A 17188-nucleotide genomic window follows, 5' to 3' on the forward strand; every position below is an offset into this window, starting at 1 on the left:
AAGGAAAGACTTGTACAAACAGGGAAGTAACATTTCAACTTGCTACCAGTTTTGAGGAGTCAATATTGTAGTGGAAAGCAGATGTGAAATCAGTAAAGACTGATTTTTCTCTCTGAAAAGGACATAAGCAGAGGTAACTTTTTAAAAATTATTATTGCATATCAAAGAAAGAAAATCTGTCAATAAATATGTGGTAGTTTCTGCTTCTCCTCTTTTCACACTTAATGCGGTAACGGTCATTTAGTGTTGCTTTAAACATATAGCTGCATGGAGTAAGAAATCAAAGCCTGCTGTTTAAACCCTTGACTGACACTGTGTGCATTGTGTTCTTTAAACACTGTCTAGTGCTTATGAGAAGTTTTTTTTTTTTTTTTTTTTTTTTTTTTTTTTTTCCCAGGCTTAGAATGCAATGGCCCTTTATCTGATACTGTGATACCGAATGTTTTCTGATCATACTCTGTCTTGGAAATCTCACCCGTTGAAAGCATTATGTGTGAGATGCAGAGGACAAGTTCTGTTACAGTGACTGCCAGTCAGGTGGGGGGGAAACGAGATGATCCTTGTGCAAGAGACTTTGAGGAACGGAACGAGAAGTTTCTGTAGGTGTCATTTTAAGTGACAGCTGTAAGAATTCACCAAGTGAGGTGAAAGGGACAGACAAGCAACCAAAGATAGGTGTTGATGACTTGAGAGATGGAAAATCTTAGAGGAATCCTAGACGAGGCAAGGAAAGAAGGCATCTGTGTGAATGCAGTTGCTTAGTATATGTTGCTCTTATAATGTGAATGTAATACTCAGTTCATGCACCCACGAAAGCAGTCTGATACAAATAACTACTCTTACTGTACAGGCAGAACTCATAGCTAATCTGGTATTAAATAAACCAGATGTTTTATACTATCTCAACTCTCTCTGAAGAAAAATAATTATAATTGCAGTGGTATGTGGAGGCTCTATAAAACTCAGGATTCTTTGTCCTAAGCACTTGCAAACATATCTGAGGACACATTCTCAGTATGTTATGACTGCAGGTTTCAGGAGACCGTATTGCATTAATTTTGTTGCTAACATTGCTGAGAGTAAAAGAAATGGCTTTACTGCAATTTAGTGGAGCTTTCCTCAAAGGAAAGTCATGAATTCCAAAGCTTTTAGGTCACACATGTTAAAATATACTCTATTGCTGCTGCAAATATTACAGCTGTTGCCAAAATGTAAATGGGAAATGGGCTAAAATCTTATTAACAACATCCTTCTAAGAGATTCACTAATCTGTTAAATATTCATGCCAATTTGCATTAGGTCTGCCACTAATGTGTCCTGTGTTATGTTGAGAGAGTTTTACCCATCCCAAAAGAAAGGGAGATCTTCTAAACTGACAAAACTGCTACAGCAGGTTCTCCTTCCCACCTTTCAGGTAAATGCTATATGGACCGGAAGGCTCAGTTAAACTGTGATACTGGAAATAATAGCAAGCATAGGAATCAAGGGAGAAAAGATCAGCTGGAATTAGAGACACTGTCTCTGTGCTTTCCTACTCTCTTCAGGCTTTACCCATCTTCCAGAAGACTTGCTGTCACACAACATGAATTGGAAGGAAAAGTGCCTTTATTTTTGGAATGTTTCCTTTTTTTCCTAGATTTCTCTCCATTGTTCAAGGAAGAAAAGCAGGAGCAGCTGGGCCCAATAAACTTCAGCAGATACAATGAGGCAGAATTTGGGTGGGGGGAGCCCTTCCTTGTGAAACAAGTAATACTATTTTCTGATTAACAAGAACTGTTGTTTATTTTTCATCATGGACCCTATCTTTGACCAACCAATCCAAAGTATTAAGAATCTCTCTATCAGACTAACAACTCCATTTTTGAATGGAAGGCTTTTCTGTCTTCTTTCTTCTACCCCTCCTGGGCTGAAATTTCTTGGTGTGATTAGACTAGGCTAGAGAGGATCACTTAAACCTTTGAAGTTCTTCATTCATGTCACAAATTTTATCAGATGACCTAGTAAAAAGGGATGAAACTTGTAAAAGAAAGGGTACTGATTGCATTCATCAGAGAAAGAGGATTCATGGTCAGAAAGAAAACATCTGCAGCAGCAGGGGAAGGCTCTCCAACATATGTTCTTACCTAAGCCTAAAGCTTGCAGCAACACTTAGCACGAGAGAAATCAAAATGAAGTACTAGAGAAACAGTATGTCTCAGGTTGTGAAGCTTGACCACTGCCGCATGGTAAACATGTGAGGACCTCTCTCAGGTCCTCACAGTATGACACACAGTAATTATATCATCAGACAGGATTTCTTTTCAAATAGTGGGATACTGCACAATCATGTGCCATAGGAGTTCAAGTACTTCATTTTAAGTATTTTGCAAATAGACCTTAATGAAATCCCTGTAGAAATGCTGAACTCACTTTTTATGAACAATTCAAAATAGTAATGGCTGATTTGACTCAGTTACACAGCTTGGGATTGAGACCTTGGCAATACAGACCTCTGTTCAAGGCCCAAAGCATATATAGAGTTTGAAGTATTTCAGGGACTTCTGGACTTATTTCACCTCTAAACTTCATCTTTAAAGTAACATAAATGATTCTTGAAAATAAAACTAGGTTGTTGCAAGCCTGAGTAGGCCAGTGTATGATTGCCTTTAAATGATTTGGATCTTGATTTTGAAAAATAGTAACAACCCTAAGTGTTCAAATAATTAAAGTCTGTCCTAAAATAATTACAGGATTTTATATAAAGAGGGTTTATTCACTTTTATTTGCTTTTTGCTTGTTGGGGTTAGTACGGGTTAATACTTCTAGACTTTTTTTCTTCACAAATATTAGGGAAACATTTCTTTCTTAAATGAAAACAGAGATTCTCTTGTAATTCCATGACTATCCAGAGAACTTGCAGAAAAAAATATATTATAGAAAAACAGGGCTAGAAAAGGCTACAAAGAGGTCTTTCCATCCAGAAGTCTGGTCCATCCTCCTGCCCAAAAGCAGGATAAACAGCAACTACAGTATCCTTTGTAGATGTCTATGAAATACTCAGTGATGAAGTCCCCACAAATTTCTAGGCAGTATGTTTCTGTACGTGGCTGTCCTTTTCAATAGAAAGCCTTCCTAATGTAAAACTTACTCTACTCACAGGATTAGACAGAGGAACAAAGACCTGGAAGGAACCATCCAGCTCATCGAGTCCAGCCCCAACAGCTACTGACAACCACATAGCAGAAGGTAAGTCCAGGTGGAATCACACAAAACATCCCTGTGCATTACAGGGCGCACGACATCTTCCTGAAACACATGTAGTGAAGGACAGAGAGCCACAGCTGTAAAGTCACAGGAGAGATCAAGGGCATCACTGGCATTGATCACCTAGTGAGGCTTGCTAGGCAATACTTCTCATTGCAGCTACCCTTTTCGTCTATCTGATGAGTATTAGTATGTTTCAGTGGTATTTTCCAGAGAGATGAATGATTCCAGTTCTCTGTTTGTCTAAGTCATGTTCTCTAAACCTCTGATCATCTTTGCTCCCTAGAGTGACCTTCTAAAGACTCCACATTTGCTTTTGAAGCTTGGTGCTCCAAACTGCACTTAGTATTGCTGCTGAGGCTTTAGCAGCATCACACAGAACAAGGATTGCCTCACATGTCCTGCATATGGTAATCTCAGTGTGGTGCTCTCTTTTTTTCCTGCAGTATCTCACTGTTGATTCAGGGTCAGCATCTGATGTACTAACACCAGCTGAAAGTTTTCAACAGTAGCGCTTCCTAGCCACTCACTCCTCACCCTGTACAGATTCAGCCGATCATTTGTGCTTGGATTAAGAACTTTATATTTGCTTTAAGCTGCATCCTATTTTCTTCAGGCTCTCTCTCCAATTTTTTAAATCATTTCTGATTCTGCATTCTAGCTTGCTTGAAGCCTTTGTCATGTTGGTATTATTATATACAAACTTGTAATCTTGCTGTCTATTTCATTATCTAGTAAAAACATTGATTGATAGTAGGACCAGAGAAGACTTGCAGAGCTCCTTTTGATACATTACTGCTTTGATTGATAACTATTAGTAAACTAAGGTGTAAATGCTCATTTAAGTTGTCTCACCTGTTCAACTGCTTGTTCCTGCCTTCCTCCTCCCATTTGCTTTTGCTAGTGCAAAGGGTTGGAGGGCCATATGGTGAACCAGATGAGGGAACTGATCTGCACTGTGAATGTGAAAGCATTGCTGAAGTCGTTATAAAGTGGTTGCTGCTTTTGCTGTACCAAAGGCCTATTACCTAGTCATAGTCATACAGGAAGTCAGATAGTCTTGACAAGTTCACACTTGACAATACGTGTTAGCTGTCCTTGTTTCCGTGCTATTGTCTAGATGCTAATAAACAACTTGATTATTGTCAGTATTTTGTGGGTATTTAGTTGAGCTGTCTGGCCTCTATAATTTCCGAGCTTTCTACCATGTAAAGGATAGGCATTTTGTTATCTGCTTCTAGTCCTCTAGGCTCTCTCTGTTTCCATGAATTCTCAAAGATAATCCCTCATGATCTGGATAAAAGAAACTTGATTGGGCCCAGCTATTAGCAAAAATTCTATTGCTCCTATTTACAGAGTCTCTCCATCCTCTGTTTTTATGTGGTGCTGGTGTTGGCAGTTGTCCCAGTGAAATCTGACTTTCAGTGAGAAATGAAATTAACATGGGGATAGTCCTGCACCTTGCACTCCTTCCACTTCAGCTGTACGGGTTCCTCCTTGCTGAGTAGAACTGCTCTTCACTTGTATTTTTTGCCTTATTTATTAACATACTTGTTGATGTTTTCTCATCTTTTACACTGCTTGCTAGCTTTATGTCCCTCAGTGCCTTGGTCTCTCCAGCTTTGTCCCTATGTGTTCGTGCTATTCTTTCATACTCAGTAACTGGTCTGAATTATATTTTCTGTGCGTGTTCTTTATTGTGTTTGAGATGACCAAGCTGATCTCACGCTATTCTTTCTATCTTGCTTCTACACTGGGATGGTCTGCAGATGTGCCATTACTCTAATTCCAATAAGGAACTGGCAGCTCCCTGAATGTCCCCCCCTCCTTCTTTTCTAAGAGATACAATCTATCAAAACTCACAGTTTAAGTCTGCTTTCTTGAAGCTTACAGTCTTCCTTCTTAACAGCCACAATTTTTCCCAATTTACTTTTTCCCAGGCTGCCTTCCACCTTCAATTTGTTTCTAGTAGTCAGAATCAAAACCTAAAAGAAGCTAGAGAAGGCAAATATCAAAGCACCAAAACACTCCAAAAACCTGCTGAGCGCTCTGTGTTCAGCTGTATTCCATTTCCAAATGGTGCCTATACAATTAAAATCAGCCTGCTGAGTTCTGGGCTTTGGATGTTTTTGCTAGTTGCTTACAAAAATCGTCCTGTGATTTCTCATTACAAAGAATCCTTCACATATACATCTGACAGTGAAATTAATTTTCAGAGAATACTTTCCTAGTGTAACCACAGACTTCCAGGTTTTTACAATTCCAAGAGGGCTGTATTGGACTTCCCTTAGTGCTATGCAAGCGTTTTGTTTGGATCCCTGTCTAGTTTGCTTGCGGTGTTAGTGTCATACAACCTGCTCTGGCCTTTCACCTGTCCAGTCCATTGATAATTTTCGGCTTTGGTCTGTAACTCCCTGACACTTGCTTTATTTGTTTAAAGAAAAGGAAGAAAAGCTTAGAGACCAAGCTATGCTGAGTCAGACCAAAGGTGTACGTCTAATTTGGTCTCCACTGCCAGCTGAAAGAGGGTGGCTGCACAGGAGCAAAGGGGGAGGTATACAACGTGCCTTCCTCGTGGAAAACTGCAGCGTGGGCATTTCGTGAGCCAGAGGCAATTGTATTTACTAAACCTTGATGGACTGTTCTTCTGCAGAGGCGCCTCGTTCCCCTCCCAGCCTCTGTGAACTCTTAGCGTTTACAGCATCTCGTGTCAAGCAGTTCTGCAGCTTCACCCTGCAGTGAGTAATGTAAGTATAGGAGTAGGGATCGCCCCGAGGAACAGCTGCGGCTGCGGACGTTCCTGCGCGCTCTGCGGCAACAGCGGTAGCGTTAAAACTGCGGACGATATTTCACTGCGAAGCGAAACCCGCGGAGGCCGGGCCCGCTCGGCCCGGGGAGCGGAGCGCGGAGCCCCCGCCCGGCGGCCGCGGCGCCCCGGCCCGGCCCCGCCCCGGCGGCGCGGCCCCGCCCGCTGGCGGGGCGCTGGGGCGGCCCCGGCCGCGCAGCCCCGCGGCGGCTCGGCGCGCCCCGGCCGAGCATGGAGCAGTAGCGACTCGGCGCCTCGCCGCTCCCTACCGCGGCCATGGGTGCGGAGCGCAGGGGGGAGGCGGCGGCGGCCCGCGCCGGCGGCTGCTCCTGCGGCGGCGGCGGCAGCTGGCGCCTCTTCCTGGGCTTCTTCGCGCTGTCGCTGGCGCTGCACGTCCTCACGCTGGGCTGCTACCTGGAGCTGCGCTTCGAGCTGCGCCGCGAGCGCGGCCCGCAGCCCGCCGCCCCGCCGCGGAGCGACGGCACGGCGGCGGCGGCGCCGGGCGCCCCGGCCGCAGCGCGCCCGCAGCGGCCCGCCGAGGGCGCGGAGCGGCGCCAGCAGGTGGGTGCCGCGGCGGCAGCGCGGGGGGGCTGCACTTGTCGCGCCGCCGCCCGCGCTCTTTGCGCGCTGCCCCGCGCCGCCGGCCCGGGGGCGCCCGGGCGCGGCGGCGGCGGCGGCGCGGGGCCGCGCAGCCCCCGGGCTCCGCGGAGAGCGGCCGGGAGGCAGCCGCGGTTGCGCTGTGCCCATGGCAGCGACTTCCGATTCTTTCCAGCCGCGTAGCTCCCGTCAGGTCTTAAAAAAAAAAAAAAAAAAAAATTGTCTCGCTTGTCTCTATTTAAAAGAAAAAAAAAAAACTGAAACACGCACATCGCTTATGGGGTTTAAATTTGGAGAAAACTGGATTTTCTTTTGTCTATTGCCACTCATGATAGAACAGTAGGAAGAGCAAGCCTTTGCTTGAAGGGTCTAACGAGGTTCCAAAAAGGAAGGTTGAAATTCACGTGTGCTACACCTGCTGCTTAGGCTGCTGCTGCTTTTTGTGGGTCTGGCACTATTTTTTCTTGTCTTGTCATTCTTTTATGACAGTATCTTCGTGTCAGTTCTGAAGAAGTTGCATTGCCTGGTGAAAGTGCTTTTTTAATGTCTGATAAGGTGAAACTCTTCAAAGTAGTGTTTCTAACCAGTAAATTCCTTTAACACTAGTATTAATTAGATATGAGTGTGTGTATAATGATTGCACAGAATCAGTGCAAAATACTTCCACTCAGCTGGCACACAAAACAGCTTTAGTTTCAAACTGAGTTTTAAAGTCACTTTTCTTGTCTACCTCTCATCTCATTATCCTGGAATGTTTGGTGGAGGAAATCCTGTTCCTTGTGCATCTTGCTCTTTCCTCTATCCTGTTGGGGTGTTTCTGATTATTTGAATATTTTTTCCTGTCCTTCAGCCAAAATGTATTTGCCTTTTCAGTAATGGAGCTAGAGAACTTGATTGCTGTGCTAGTAACTGCTTGACCCCGATGAACTTTAAGTCAGATGTGTGTAGGGCAGGTTGGTTTCTTCCTCCTTTTCTCCCGTTGGTGGAGCAAGTCACTGGGAGCAGTGGCCTCCCAGGCGCTCTTTTGTCTCAGAGGCACTGGGAAAGCAGGGATGGAGCTGAGGCCTCTATTCAGCAAACTTAGCTCACTTTTTCCAGGCATGAAAACCTCCCTGGGACCAGGGTCCGGATAAGATGGAGGCAGGCGTTTTCTCTCCCAAAGTCTCATCAGCCTGATGCTTTAGGTTGTTTGTGGTTATGCTGGGAGGTGGTGTGGCAGTCCCTGCAGATCAGGAACTCCAGCTTCAATCCTCTCATCCAGATAAGAAACAGAGTTGCAGGGGGGAGGGAATTGGTGTGAAGGAAGCATTGTGTGACAAACACAAAGCCCAGCCTCAGTTCCCATGGGAGTTGTTGCTTTTCTAGTTATCAATATGGGGAAAAACAGAACAAAAATAGCTTTGATACAGCTATGAACTTGGAACCTCTTCCTCCTACTTGGCAGTAGGCAACCATCCCACTGTTCAGACCTCTGCCGGTCTGCTGTTCTCATCTAAGAAAGATTCACTATTTCAAGGGATGTTTGGATTCTGTAGCTTCAAATAATAAAATCTGAAAAGCAGTTGAACTGAAAAGAACCTATACCAGCTGCGCCTTTCTTCTCCCCGTCATTATTTAAGCAGTGTCAATGTGAAGTGAACTTGAATTGCTTGATGTCATGTTTAAATTCTTAGATTGTCTGATAATAGCATATCGCTGAAGTTCCTCTTGTGTTATCATATTGAATCTGTTTAGCCTTATAAAGCTCTTCTTTTGGGCATGTGTATAATGAAATACCAGGATAAGTAGTTCAGGCATTCATATATTGTGGTGTTAGATAATTTGTCTCTGAATGTGTACTGAAATCCAAATGTTGCTCTCCACAGCTGACATACTCCAGATAAAGTAATGTTATTTATTTATTTATTTTACATCTGGTCTGTCAGGCATAAGATGAAAAATTCTTTAGGACATATTGAAGAAGTTGGTTGTAAGAGAAAGTTTCCTAGTAGTAAGAACATGCAAAACTCTTAAGCTTAAATGTGGCAGCATATGGTTTGTAGCCTAACTGCTGGGATTGAGAACAGCGTTTTTGGAACTTAGTGCTTTGACAAGTAATTAATACTATTTATAGTAATTTTTATTCTATTTCTCACTGAGTTTTCTTCCTTCCCATTTGCTGGAGTCTGTGCACGACTTAATACATATAAGCTTTTATGTCTGAATTTCCCATTAATACATCTATTTTGTGATTAAAACAATGAAATAAAGTATTGGCAAAGAGCCTTACTTACAAAGTTAATATCAAGTGTGTTAAATAATAAAAACTTAATATATTATCAGATTTGTACCTGCTTTCCAAACCATAGCATCCAAACTGCACTGCTATTAAATGTGAGGTGCTATGCAACTATATACCAAGACATAATTTTACATAAGTTAAGCAGAAATTACTAAACAGCTCTTTAAAGACTTACAGAAGAAATTCTGATCAATGACATAGCTCTCAAATATAACTTCAGGTGAGTGGTCTGATGGCTCAAGATACACTGTGAGGTGATTTAACATCCTGACAGACTGTATGCTGTGAACCCATAACAATTCCTTTGACTTTAAGTATGATAAATATCTTCAGCAAAGAAGTAGAATACTTACTGTGTATTTTGGAGTAAATGTACAAGTTAATTCAAAAACTATGAATATTCCCCCACTTAACCACCCCCCATTTTTTTTTCCTTCCTCCTTTTTGACCTGAGGGAAGAACTGGGAGTGATGGTCAGCACAGATATTCTGGCAGAAATCACATTTGGCAGAGAGCCAAAAATGACCTCACGACAGGAGTGAGATTTGGCAGCTTGATAATGTTCTGCTTCCCTATCTTACAGGGTATTCAAATATGTAACTAATTTAAGATACAAGGGCAATTTTTCATGGCAGAGGTTGAGGCATTGTAGTTCACATCTTTGTCCCAGAAGCTGCATAGTGTTGCATCATCAATTTGGCTTCTACATTAAAAGTTTGTTAATGCTGCTTTAATTCATTGACTCTTAAATTGCTGCAACTCTGAGGTTCAATAGCAGGATTTGTTGAGTGATGGCCATGGTACTGCAGTGGTACGTTCTGACTTGACTGAAGTTATAATATACAAATAATCTCTTCAAATAAACATGCTTGTAGAATCCAATGTGTTCATTAGAGTTTGGTAGGCGCTTTGTTAATGGATCTGTTTTCAGGGAGGAGGCAGCAGGATACTATATACAACTTATTAAAATATTTTGTGTTTAAACTAGATCGTGTTTTGTTGTCACAAAGTCACCATTATAATGTTTGAGCCTGCTATTGCACTAGGAAAGCTGCATTTTTCAAGGAGTACGTTGAATTCTGTTTCTTGGCGTTTTCAGACCCGCACGGTGAGCAGCCTGCGTTCAGTCGCACACCTCGAGGGCTGGCTGCACCAGCTGCAGCGGCATCGCGCAGATGCCAGGTCGTTGTGTTACGGAGCAGAAACAGCTGCTTCTGCAAGTGCTTCACAGGACCGGAAGGTGCCCTGGGATGTACAGAATCGTATCACTGGTTTCTCAGCATCCCTGAAGTTAAACTCTGGAATAAAATAAGCTGTTTTAAATACAGGCTGTAATACTGTGGCAAGATATTTGCCTCTTGTAATCTTTGACCCATGGGGCTGGTTCTTAGTGATGCCTCCCGGGTAATCTCTGTGCTGTGAGGCTTGGGCTAGAGTGCCGTGGGCAGGTTTGACATCGCCGGGGTTTTGGAGGAGTAACAGCAAGAAAAGAATTAGGTGTCAGGATTGCTCTAGAGGTTGGCTTAGCACTGATTTCCGTCTTAATTGGTAGCCACTGTATGTTCTCTCTAAGTTGCCTTTGAATAGGCATGTGTCATGCTGTGTCTCTCTGAAAAATTGTTTTTAGCAAACAGGGTGAATTTAGTGCCCTTGTAAGTGTCCTAAGACAAGCATTAAAAATCTTTCAAGTCTACTTCTTCGAATAAAATCAAATATTTATCAGATGTATCACATCAAGCTAATTCTTAAGGTGGCTTGCTGAATGAGGCTCTCTACTTTGTCATAGCCAGGGGCTACTGAAGTCATATGAAAAAATGTGCTGAGCAATTCAGTTACCAATATCTACCTTCATCACCTTGAAAGATATCCTTTTGGTAGGTCACTAGTTCTAGCATTTCTTTAGTGAGGGAAGTACCTGCTTTCAGGTGGGACTTAAATCAGCATGACTGACGTAATTATCCCCCACCCCACCCCAGGCATATAAACCTCCGAATTGTTTGTTTACTTGTTTCTTTTCTTTTTTGCACCTGTATCACTCAGTCTGACAGAGTATCACATCTTTTTACAAACTGTAGTTTGCTAATGTTGTTAGAACATAGTGATTGCAGAAAGTGTAATTCTGCAAATCTGATAATTTCTCATGCTGTTTGTTACTGCTTACTGTAAGCCAAGAGACGTTTCATTTTATCCACACAGAAAACTGCTTTCTATAATATGGAATAAAAATGAGTAACTAGCTTTATTTGGGAGAGGAAGGAAAAGACTTAGGGAATAATATATAGTATTTCTATGGTTTTGGTAAAGATACAATGTCATATTAATTTTTGGTAAATCAATTGGGCAATTTCTGCTAGAGAAGGGTTGCTGTATGTTGGCCTTTCTGTAACTTATGATGGGAAAGAGATATTGGCTCTACAGGACAGAAGGCTGATGTTGGTCTAGACACTTCTTCCAGAAAGTACTTTCGTCAGGTTTGGTGGACAGCTGTTCTTACTCAGTATTCATACTAACACTTTTAGTTTTCCTGTGAGATGTTGGTTATTTGTGTTGATCTAAATTGTTATTATATTTGGAAAAGATTTCAAACCTCTTTGAAGCTTCTGAGGTGGTCACAAATGAATGAGATATATGTGAAGAAAAATTATAGTTCTGTAGGTGTCTTTCATGGGGGTTTCTTGCCTCATACTGGAAAGCAGCTAGTTCTGACACAGCTGGAAGCTGGAGGCTTGAGTGAACCTGTTGGTTAGATCTAGAATGGCAGTTTGTGTGTACAAATGGGGAATTATGTAGTTAACTGCTGTATTCATCTACTGAAGTAGTGAAAATACCATATCTTCTTCTCACTCTTACTTATGTGAAATACCAGTTTTCTGCTCTTTCGTCTTGAGTCCAGCTCCAGAATACGAGATAGAATCCAGGTACAATTTACACAAGCCATCAAATGGCCTTATAAAGACATGAAAGCTACTTCAAAGATTTCTGCCTCCTTGAGTGTACTTCAGACTCAAACTTTATGAGTATTTTAACTCATACTTCAACCTTTAGTTCCCTACAGATGTGTATTTGGGATGGACTGTGCTAATACTATTGCCAAAAGGCCTCAAGAATTGTGGTGAGAAGTTGTGAAGTGCTTCTGACTTTGAAGTTCCTACACTGAGTAGGGACAGTATACTGGTGCATGATAGATTGGCGAAGAGTTAAAACATGACAGAGTGCTGAAAGCTTTCAGCAGAGATCTTGTCAAAAGCACTTAAATGTTAGTTTCCTTTGAAACCGGTCTTTTATGCTGTACCTTCCAGCTGACCTCAGATTTCAGGTAGCAGATGGTCTGCAGGATGTGTGGCATCTGTCATTTCCCTCTAAAATGGTTAACATATCTTCCAAGGATAATACTCAAAATGTAACTCTGTAACTTTCAAAAGTAGGAAATCTTAAGCTGTGCGCTGCAAGAGACAGTAAGTGCAGTTCAAGGGGCTATAAACTTTTAAGTACCTATTCAGAGCTCATGCTTCGAAGTTTCATTATTTTTAATCTGAGGTTATGTAAACATTTGGTTCATGTGGGCAGGCCATTAAGCAGAAGAATGATAATGTTTAAGGATGTGTTTAATGGCATGTTTTCCCTTGAATTACACTTGGCAACCTTAATTGTAGCTGAAGGAAGCTCTTACATGGCAGTGAAGAGAGCCCACAGTGCACTAGCAGACTAATCACACTTAATGTCTTTTGGTAACCTTCATTCACGTTCTAATTGTGCCTTTCCCTCAGCAATGAGAATAACATTCTCCAGGTTGTGTGAGGTTTGGGGGGTATGTGCCTGCAAGAGCGAGTTGTAGAGTGATTATCTGATACCAAACAGAAAACATATTTATGCTACTGTGCCTGTGAATGGGCTTGTAAGTCTGAAATATCTCTGTGCTGTGGTATAATGTAGCTTTAAATTTCCTAGCTTGAGCAGGAGCATTTCCTTCATAGGAATGTTCTAGTTTGACAATCTGGAAATCTGCCTGGCCAGACACACTGGTACACTAGGCTAGACTGGACGGGGAGGTGTGCTACTGTGACTACTCCACTCTTGCTGCTTTTGCTGGGTTGCTTATTTACAGAGATTTCTGCCATTTGGTGCATCTTGTTATCTTTAGTTTCCATCCTTGTAATACTGTACAAAGCAAGTTGCCTAGACATAATTTCTTACATTGTGCTGGTTGCCTATTGACTTTTGTACATGAAGTCGAGTGTCTTTATTGGCTTAAAACCTAGCTGTTGGATATGATTACCCCCAAACTGGGTATCTGAATATGGCTTGAGCTTAGGACTTCTTATTTGGGAAGGAAGAAACTGTCGATAAGATAGACTTTCTAGTTCTCTTGCTCCCAAGTGTACATTAACTGCTAGAGCTTCTCGCTGGAGACAACCTGAGTGCCAGTGGGAAGTGAGAGGTGGGGAGAAGGATTGAAAGTAGTTAGTATGCTGGCAAGAATATCGAACAGATAAAACATGAAAATCTCACATCTGTCAGCTTGAACAGAAGAAATAGAAAATATGAAATACAGTTTGCAACTGCTGTCTTGAAGCTTATGTCAACATCATGCAGGCTTATATGCCAGTGGCGTCATCCTGAGAGATTGCAGCCATCCTTTTTCCTATAACTGAGGAGCTGGAAGTTTTCTCTCTGAGTTTGGTCAGCAACAGAGTTGTGGTCACTAACCCATGTGTTTGGTGGTTCCTACATGAATGGCTGGGAATTTGGGAAAATAACTCTGGGAGCACAGGAGTAAAGAGTGATTTTTCAGCCAAGAGCACAAGAAAAGTAGATGAATGGACTAGTATGAAATTCATTCTGTGGTGAGAGTGAAGGAAAAGAGGAAATGCTTCAGATCACTTAGGAATTAAGATGCTGATGTATCGTAGGAAACAGCAAAATGTGAATGAAAGAATAACCAACTACATTGCATTAGACAATGATTAGCCTCCCTCCAGTATCCTGCCCTTACAAGAAGCCAAGAACAGATGCCTAGGAGATAAAATATTTGGCAAGTATGGAGTGATATTTCCTCAGTCTGCTCTCTTGGCATCAAGAATCTGCTGCTGAGGGACTCTGTGGTCCAGAAGTGATAGTTCTGTATTTAAAAGGTGGGCATATTTCCTTGATTAACCTTTGTCAACTAATACCAATATTGGTATTAGTAAACCAATACCAGTAATCAAATGCCAATTATGTCAAAATAATTAAAAATAAACAAGCAAATAACCAGAGAAAGCTTGCAGCCAAATAGAATATAATTATTTGATAGAGAATGTTGTTATATCTGAAATAAATTTGACCAGCGTGTGACCAAATTTCCTTTTTCCTCCACAATTTTTAGATGAATTAACTGACAAATACTTAAACTTACATTCTTGAGAATATCAGTGGTGTTCTAAAGTTATGTTCCTCTTAAGCTCTGAGTACATAGTGCTGTATCAAACTGATATTATTTTAACCTTTTCATGATACTTTCTTACCACATAAATCTCCTCTGCTCTCCCATACACATGTAGTATCTTGTAATACTAATTAAACTGCACACTATGCTAATTTTGCTCTCATACTAATCCAATATATTTTTCTTGGCCTGAGGCAAAACCCTGAGGACTTCATGCAAAGCTCTCGTTCCAGTCTTATTATATGTAAATGACTTTGTATTTTAGTATCTCTCAACACCTTAAGAAGATGTTATTTTTTTTTAGAGATGTCTGGCTGCGAAAGGTAATTCATGTTTGAGAGGCTGAGGATTTTTTGTAAATACAAAGCACTAAATACAGTTTTGTGCAGTAAGTAAGTGTAAATATATCTCTGAAGATGTATAATTGTTGAAATTCATTATCTGCAAATACACAATTACAGTAAGATTTGGATGTCATTTAAAAATGATTAACCACCTTTAAGTTAGAAAAATAAAATTCCTGTCTAGGCTTTTAAACATTACAGTTGTAAGTACTATCTTGTTAAACTCTGGGGAAATGAACTGGTTTTGTGTGCTAATGGTGCTGATGGCAGTTGGGCCTGAATGCTACTATAGCAGAAATAATTACTAACGTGTGGGGATATTAAAATGAGCTCTTTCCATCAGCTGCAATAAAATTCTGTAGCAGGTGTGAAGCACTGACTGTGTGAGACTGTACTGATGAAATACCAGTGTTGTAACATATTTCAGATGGCAAGTGCCACCGTCCTGTGGCTGGAGCTGCACCTCGACTGCAGCTTGTCTTTCTGCAGCGTGATGCTCCCGGCAGGAGAGACGCAGCAGCCTGGAACCATACGTAGCTCTGCACGCGGCTTAGCTTGGTGCTCTGCCTCCTGCCCTGGCGCGGTGAACAGGGACAGTACGCAAGGCTGGGGCCGGCACCTCTGCTGCGCGCTTCCCGGCCAGCTTCCCTCCGGAGATGTAAATGGCTTCGGAAGAGTGGCGGACGCTCCCTCCTTGTGGCCGGGGTTGTGTTCCCGGTGTCCGGTTGAAGCTTGCGGCACTTGGGCGCAAAAAAAAAAAAAAAAAGGTACTTTTTTCCAGGAAATCAGCCCTCCTAGAGTACAGATCATCATTTCTCTAGTCCTGAAACAAAATCAGCTGCTGTGAAGCAAAGGACTCTGATAGTGTAGTGACTGCAGAGAAGTGGCTGGTAGCATGGGAGGTGCCAGCAAGCTTGGAGCGGTGCCATGAGAAAGTATGACTCTGTAGTATTGGTCCCCTCTTTTCTCTCGTTTACAATAGGTACAATGTCCCAGCAGCTCCAAAAGTCTTTGCAGGCCATTAGTCACAAAGGAGACTTAAATACTTAAGGTGCCTCTGGCATTGCAGGTGTAGGGTGCTTGCTGGGCTGTGCATGCGCCCTTCAGGCTGTTTGGCCTCCATTAATGCCCTGTTTGCGATTCCTTTTACCTCTTTTTTTTCAGCCTTTCTGGAGGCAGGTAACAAGGTAGGAGGAGGAAAGCAATGAAATGGCTTCTTAAGCCAGCTCTTGAAGTGAGATCTACCTCAGAGCATATAATATCTCTGTAATCTTAAATTATATTGGTCAAAGACCAAGCAGGTGCTGCATTTTTGTCAAACTGCTGAAGTGTTTTCCCCTTGCCCACCGGTAATAGTTAAATGCCGTGTTGCAGCTCCTCCACGTTGGTCCTCTAGATATGCAGTTCTCGTAGTACTCATAGTAACAGCTTTTAATTACCTTCCACATTGTTTTGTGCCTTCTCAGTTTCACTTGCTTAGGCCAAACAACTCTGTTTTTAAAATTCCTTTGTAAACAACATCTCTGAGACCCTGTGCTCATTCCTAGCGCTCCTGTAACGAGAGAGGCTCTCAGATGGTATGTGCCTTTGCCTTGTAAAGGATGAAGTTAAAGCAAGCTGCAAGCTCTGATCTTTTTTCCTTTTGAGTAAACTTGCTCTGAATTTACATATCCCTTAAAACAGTGCAAGGCACTTTTTTTATTTGGGAGATAGAAAGGGGAAAGGATTAAAGGTGAACTTGGCATATCTTGGGTTAATTCTGGGGTAAGATGGCCTTTAAGAGGCTTTTGGGCCTTCTGGCCATCGTTTTGTTCGCCAGATCCTGTATCATAGCCATGCTATCGGCTTTTTGATTGGGAGAGATTTTTTATACTAACAGATTATCTTTGAGACTTTTGTTGTTTTATTTATTTTGGCTGAGAGTTTTGTGGGAGAGAACAACACAATGTTCCCAGTCTCCATTACAGTAAGCATTTTACCATAGATCTGCATGCCTGCTTTCTTCCATGTAAAAAAATGCAAAGATCTTGGAAACAAGTGGAAAGATAAAGACACATTCTTGATGGATACTTCCCCACACTAGATCAAATAACAAGTATTTAAGCCGATTTGTCTGAAGGCCATTGTTTGCCCCCTCTCCTGCTTTCTTTAGGGGAAGCCTCAGTGAAGAATGGAAACTGGACAGAGCAGGTAAAATAATGTCCTGCTTTCAAATATGCTCCGAAGACCTGGTCAGCTGTATTTCTGTGATCCTAAAGTGAAATACTAGGGAGTAGAGGACTTAAATGCAATTTATCCAGTATAATAGCAGAATAGAGACTTCTTCCTTGTATTTTCTCATCTGTAAAATGAAAGTGAGCTTTCCCATGTCCATGGAAAGGAGGCTTAGCTGCCCCGCTGCAGTAAGTAGAAGGTGCTGTGGGCACAGAACAGATAGGTGCTAATGGCATAAACGGACTTTGTGTGATTCTGCAAATCTCCCTCTGCTGAGC

The 17188-nt window shown here is 42.0% G+C and overlaps 1 protein-coding gene across 2 annotated transcripts in view; it reads left to right on the forward strand.

Annotated features, from left to right (window-relative positions):
* The first annotated feature begins 6250 nt into the window (after positions 1-6250).
* The window catches only part of EDA (ectodysplasin A), a 104115-nt gene continuing 93177 nt past the window's right edge, over positions 6251-17188 (forward strand). For both annotated transcript variants that reach the window (XM_062584742.1, XM_062584743.1), the window contains exon 1: positions 6251-6610. In XM_062584742.1, coding sequence (XP_062440726.1) covers positions 6326-6610 — 285 coding nt within the window. In that variant the 5' untranslated portion in view covers positions 6251-6325. The remainder of the gene's footprint in view (positions 6611-17188) is intronic.

Source organism: Rhea pennata, chromosome 11, assembly GCF_028389875.1.
Source record: "Rhea pennata isolate bPtePen1 chromosome 11, bPtePen1.pri, whole genome shotgun sequence".
Lineage (NCBI taxonomy): Eukaryota > Metazoa > Chordata > Aves > Rheiformes > Rheidae > Rhea > Rhea pennata.